At 41.8% G+C, this 6000-nt stretch overlaps 1 protein-coding gene across 1 annotated transcript in view; it reads right to left on the bottom strand.

Annotated features, from left to right (window-relative positions):
- Positions 1 to 1813: 1813 nt before the first annotated feature.
- Positions 1814 to 6000, bottom strand: part of celsr1a (cadherin EGF LAG seven-pass G-type receptor 1a) — a 113108-nt gene continuing 108921 nt past the window's right edge. The window contains exons 36-37 of the mRNA XM_071533852.1: positions 5364 to 5745; positions 1814 to 4561 (exon numbers count right to left, since the gene is read on the bottom strand). Coding sequence (XP_071389953.1) covers positions 4537 to 4561; positions 5364 to 5745 — 407 coding nt within the window. The 3' untranslated portion in view covers positions 1814 to 4536. The remainder of the gene's footprint in view (positions 4562 to 5363; positions 5746 to 6000) is intronic.

Genomic DNA, 6000 nt, shown 5'->3' with positions numbered 1-6000 from the left:
AGCGTGTAATATTTTGGATGCCAAGCTGCTAACCAATCGTATGATGTAATTAAAAAACACAAATCATAGAAATTTGTTGGGTTCGAAGGCATCCCATTGTGGAAAAAACGTATTACATTGACTAAAGGTATAAAGAGAGAAATATTTTAGTCATATTCCTGTACATTCGTAAAGTAACTGATGACTTGCTGGCAAGGTGAGGGAATTTTCTATATGGAATGACCCACCACAGAAAGTGCTACTGTAACAAAACATATTACTTCCATTCAAAGGTAATATGTGTATTACCCATTACTTTTTTGGAAGTCTCAACATTAGCTGCTAGTCAGTGTCATCCTCATATCCATTGGACAGAGAGATGAAAAGTTCATAATTTTGCCAGAAAACAAGTTCACTCACTAGTTCGCTCACTTGTGATGTGACTTAGAGACAGGCAGACAGACCGTGTGTGTGTGTGTGTGTGTGTGTGTGTGTGTGTGTTTGTGTGTGTGTGTGTGTATAGGTGTGTGTGTGTGTGTGTGTGTGTGTGTGTGTGTGTGTGTGTGTGTGCCCAGCAGAAGTCTGGATCAAAGTAAAGCAACACATTGAGACATGCAGCCACCACCAGGGTACTGCAGAGATTAAAACACTCACGCACACACACACACACACACACACACTCAAACCATCCACCCACCCGACACACACATATACACACTTATACACACACACACGCACAGGCTGCCTAAGTCTCAGTTTGGACCCCACAGAGCACACAATCTGTAACACTTTCTCTCACATACACACACATCCATATTACATTCACTTACAGGTCTAATCCGCTTCACAGTGAGAGAGGCAGCGAGAGACTTGCAGGTTTCTCAGCATCACTGGGCGCAAGACAGATTGACACAATACTGAGAGCGCTCTGCACTCTCCCCTCCCCATACATTACCTTGTATGGACAATATCTCCACGGCATATACAGCTCTGGCCCTTCAGTGTTCACCACTGTTTGAATTCATTGTCAGTGTTTGTTTGATTCATTCCAGCCTTCTCTCTATTTCTCTCTCCCTCCCTCCTTTTTTTTATCCATAGCATTATTATTTTCCCCACTGAACACTGTAAATGTAATACTAGTTTGTCCTGAAAAACAATCCATCCTTTTTTACAGGCAGTGACTCCAGTAAACACATCACAACTTGACTTGGTCCTGATTGGCTAACCTCACTAACATCTAAAAGCTAAAATCCTTCCAATTAGGCCAGTTTGCAGCATTTGAGCTGGAAAATCTCCAGTCAGCAGGTTTACCTCATTTGAATTAGAAGAGCTGCTGTTGTCAGCCAATCATGGTCCAGCAGTGTGACTGTTCCGCCTGTGAGGACTTAAGTCTTCAAATTCATTCAGTATATAATCTTTTAACTAAACTTCATACATTTGCAAGGCATCATGAAGAACATTATTCGTATCCTGAGCCAGGGGATATTGGAAAACAAAAAATCATGAAAACTGAATAAGAGGAAGAATCCTAAGTCTGTGCAATGGGATATTCTGCATTTAAATGACAAAAACACACTAAAAAACATGATACAGACTAGACTGTATCTTACTAGTCTTACTTAAATAGACCTTCCTTGGTGTGTGGGCTATTGCAACTGTATCAGGACTTTGTAGTGAAATTGCAAAGTACTGAGTGACTTGTTGCTTGTTGAGTCCAGAAAGGTTGATGTTACCTAAATTACAGTTGAGTAGAGTAGAGTTAGAATTTTTACCAGCAATGCTCCTTTTCAGACAACAGACTAGAATCAGACGAGTAATACGCTGGACGAGACGGTTAAAAATTCAATGTGTCATCTTTAATTTTACAGTCACAATCATCTTTTTTTTCCAGTGTCTTAAAACCATAAAAAATAAATATACATTATGTTACAAAACATTTCCAGTGTCTTGGATCATACAAAAACAAGGACATTTATCAACAGCATTGATTACGTGAGGGCAAAACACTGGCTACAGTATGGGGTGTAAGTATGGTACACAGGCATTCGGTGAGTGGTAAACTTTACATTAAGTTGCCCTATACAGGTGCAATATGCATTAGAGTTGGCATCAATTCACTTTTATCTCACACAATAAAAAAAAAAAAGTTTTTTTATACTGAAGGGTTCATTCTAAATTGTCAATTTTGGAGAAAACAAATGCTATATGAGATTAGGTGTCAATTTCCTCAAAACTCTGAATATCCACTCCATTAAGAAATGAATAAGAATGAAGGCTTTATCATTATGTCGATTACATTTTGAACTGTGTGAGCTGAAAGTGAACTGACCACAACCCTGGAATACATATTTCATGACTTTGGTAACCAGGAGTGTGTTGCATTGGACAATCAGGCAGAAAGGACACTGGAAAAGAAGGCTTAGGGTTCATAGTGCTTGAACAGACACAGTTTTCAACAGAGGGGGAATTCCTTCCCATTCCACATAATTACTGTTCATTTAGGCCCATAACAGAGACTGTGTACATGCACTTGGGACAGTCTAGGTCTCACACACATTGACAGTCATCCAGTATGTGTGTTTGTGTGTACATGTGTGATTCACACATTCAGCACGTCTGTATAGTGTAATATGTTTGTGTGTGCATGTGTCAGTGTGTGTGTATAATGTGATGCATCATAAATCTCCTAGCAACTGCAGCTGAGTCCATCATGGAGGTCCATCAGAGAACTGGCTGTGCGCAAATTCTGGCTAAATATGTAACAACCAGGCTAGAAAAAGAGAGCTATCTGAAAAGGATTGCTCTGTTGGTTGATTTGTTTCCAAATTTAGGTTACTATGACTATCAGAAAACTGTCTTCTCTTCAGCTGTCTCTACCCTAAAAAACTCAAGTCAGTGTTAGTTTAAACAGTTGGTTTTTGGCTTTGTTAGCTAGCTAATAAGCCAGCAGGCTAATTTTGCAAAGCAACTAATGTTAATGTTAACAAGTAACTAACTAGCTTCTACTAGATATGCTAGCCTGTATGAAAATCATATTTGTTTACAGCAAGACAGTGATAATTAGCTGACTAGATTCTATGATTTGCTAGCTAGCAAGCTGACATTATCTAAACACAGAACCAATCAGATTTAGCAGTGATGTGTCAAAACTAGCACAGAAATTAACCATCTTTTGAAATTCTGTTGAGATAGCTGTTTACACACACAGTCAACTGTTCTCAGCTATTGTTGCCCAAGAGCCGAGGACCTCCAATATGGCCGCCAGAGGGTGTTATGTCACTTGAAAGCCCTCTATAGGCTAATACAGTATGAGGGTGTGTGTGAGTGTGAGTGTGTGTGTGCATGCATAAGGCCTCATTCCAGGCACACGGGACGAAGGCACACGTTTGCTCTCAGACTAATATTGTTCTCAGTCAGCTAAACCAGCATACCATATGGTTTTTACCATCGGAAAGCTTTCCCAACTCAACACAGGCAATCGATTTTCAGTTTAGAAACAGTTCTCTCTCTATCCTTGCAACAGCTGAAATACAAAATAGATCATTTCTTCACCTTAAGGAATATCTACACATTAATTACACTCTAAATGCACTGCGGTGAGAGGCTGTGAACGCTTCTCTCTGAGTTTTCGATAAGAGAAGAGCACTTGGTGTGTGATAGCGCAGTCCGAGGGGTCCAGGGTTGACGAGTGGGGTGTGTCCCAAATTACAACTCCCCTTATAGTGCACCACTTACAGTCCAAAGGCAGGGTAAGTCAGTGAGAACAGGTTGTGTTATGTAGGATGAACACACATACAGCTTTATGTCTGGGTTAAGGCTTCCAACATGGAACTCCCTGTTGTAGGACCTCCCATTGCTTTGAGGGTCTTGTAGTCCTTTTAATCCATTTGGATTACAAATGGGACTGTACCAGCACGCATTTGAGCCTGCGCACAGTGGTTACACATCTGTGTCTGTGTCTGTGAGGCAGAAACTGACTTGAATTCAGCTTTTCTGCCCGTTTCCTAACTTTACCCATTAATGGGGAAACAGAGATACTGACCCCAGATCTGTACCTAGGGACAGACCCCTCATAACCACCACAGAGGAAGACATTGCTCATTCTGGGGCTCACAGTGCATTCTGGGGGGGATGAAGTTTTTCTTTTTCTCCTAATTCTCCACCCCCCTTTTCCTTTAGTGGTTTTGGCACAGGAGACTCCATTGCATCCTCTCTTTATATAGTCCAACATAGCATTCCCTTTATTATTTCTCACATCCTTTCTTTAACTGTTCATTTTCTTTACTCAGGCAGTCTTTAGGTCTGCAGTTAATACTGCTCTCCAGAGAGAGGGAACGAGAGAGGAGGGACGGATGGATAGATGAGGCCTTGGGAACACGCGGACCCTCTCTCTTTTCCTCTGAGGCATCCCTCTCTCCTAAATCAGCCAATCTCCACTTCTCCTCCATCATCTTCTATCTTCTTTTGTTTCATTCTCCTCCTCTCGTCTGTCCTCCTCCAGCAGGTTCGTCCCTCCTCCTCTCACAAGGGCAGGCTGGTCTGGGTTTTCCTAACAGGTCAGATCGAAGTCTCATTACTGCCACTGTTAGCGGGAAAGGGGGAGGGAGGGAAAGAGGAGAGAAGGAGGGATGCAGGGAGGTAGGGAGGGAGGGAGAGATGGATAGAGAGAGGGATGCAAGGAGGGAGAAGGTAGGAGAAGGGGAGGAGAACATGCAAGGTTAGGTGAGTGTAGGGAGGCAGGAGGTCGTCATGCAGCATTTCAGCAGGGTGTTCACATTCATTCATGCTATAGTTAACTACAACTCCTTTTTAAAATATTGCGATCTGTTATGATACATGCAGGGGGGCATCAGTTGGCACTATGATCAACCAATACATGTTATTTATGAAAAGGTATTTCAAACTCTTCTGTAAATAAAATGATGCAAATCTCCTGGTGAAATGAACTCAGGATCTTTTTTCCACCTATATCTATATATATATCTATATCTATATCTATATATTTTGATTTGTTTAACACTTTTTTGGTCACTGCATAATTCCATTTGTGTTATTTCATAGTTTTGATGTTTTTACTATTATTCTAAAATGTGAAAAACAGTAAAAATAAAGAAAAATGCATGTGTCCAAACTTTTGACTGGTAGCGTATATCTATATATTCCACCATTTATTATAATTTGTATGATTATGATTATTATGATTATTATGATTATTATGATTATTATTGTTGTTATTATTATTATTATTATTATCATTATTATCATTATTACAGGCTAAAAAGGAGAAACCATATCTAATCTAATGACTCTAATTGAACTGGCATCGGTAAACCAGATCTCTGACATCATCATCACACGCCAACACACTCTAGAGGACTACTAACTCGGAGTCGGACTCGTTCCCTCCGTTGACCGTGCCCGACTTGAGGTGCATGGCCACTCCGCCGTTGGACTCCCGGTAGACGGCCGTCGCTGGCGGCGGGACGGGGATCTGCGGCCGCGGGGCAACGGGCGGCTTGATGACGGAGGTGTTGCCGTGGTTAACGGGCCGGACGCCCTCGTTGGAGGCCAGCGAGGACGGCCGGGACGACGGGGTCATGATGTTGACGGAGGAGGGAGGCGGGGAGGTGGAGCTGGTGTTGTTGTTGTTGGGGGGAGGGGAGGTGATGGTGGGGGGGTTGTAGTCGCTCAGCTTCTCCCGCAGACGGTTCTTCATGTTCTTGTCGGTCAGCGGAGGAGGGTAGCTGATTTTATTCTTTAAAATGCCTGGAGGGGAGGGCAGAGAGACAAGAAGTTCAGCTCAGTTCAGTTCAGTTCAGTTCAATCATTTAAATTCAATTCAGTTAAATTCAGGTCAATTCAATTCAAGTCCGTTCTGTTCCATTCAGTTCAGTTCAGTTCAGTTCAGTTCAGTTCAGTTCAGTTCAAATTCATTTTCATTCAGTTGGGTTCAATTCTGTACAGTTCAGTTTGTTTCAGGTCAGTTCAATTCTGTTCAATTCTGTTCAATTCAGTTCAGTT

The sequence above is a fragment of the Centroberyx affinis genome, unplaced genomic scaffold (assembly GCF_046629955.1).
Source record: "Centroberyx affinis isolate AG114_WGS23_722 - 3 ecotype Tasmania unplaced genomic scaffold, CSIRO-AGI_Caff_v1 ptg002443l_1, whole genome shotgun sequence".
NCBI classification, from domain to species: Eukaryota; Metazoa; Chordata; class Actinopteri; order Beryciformes; family Berycidae; genus Centroberyx; species Centroberyx affinis.
Note: the sequence above shows the minus strand (reverse complement) of the source record. Positions and strands in the feature narration are given on the sequence as shown.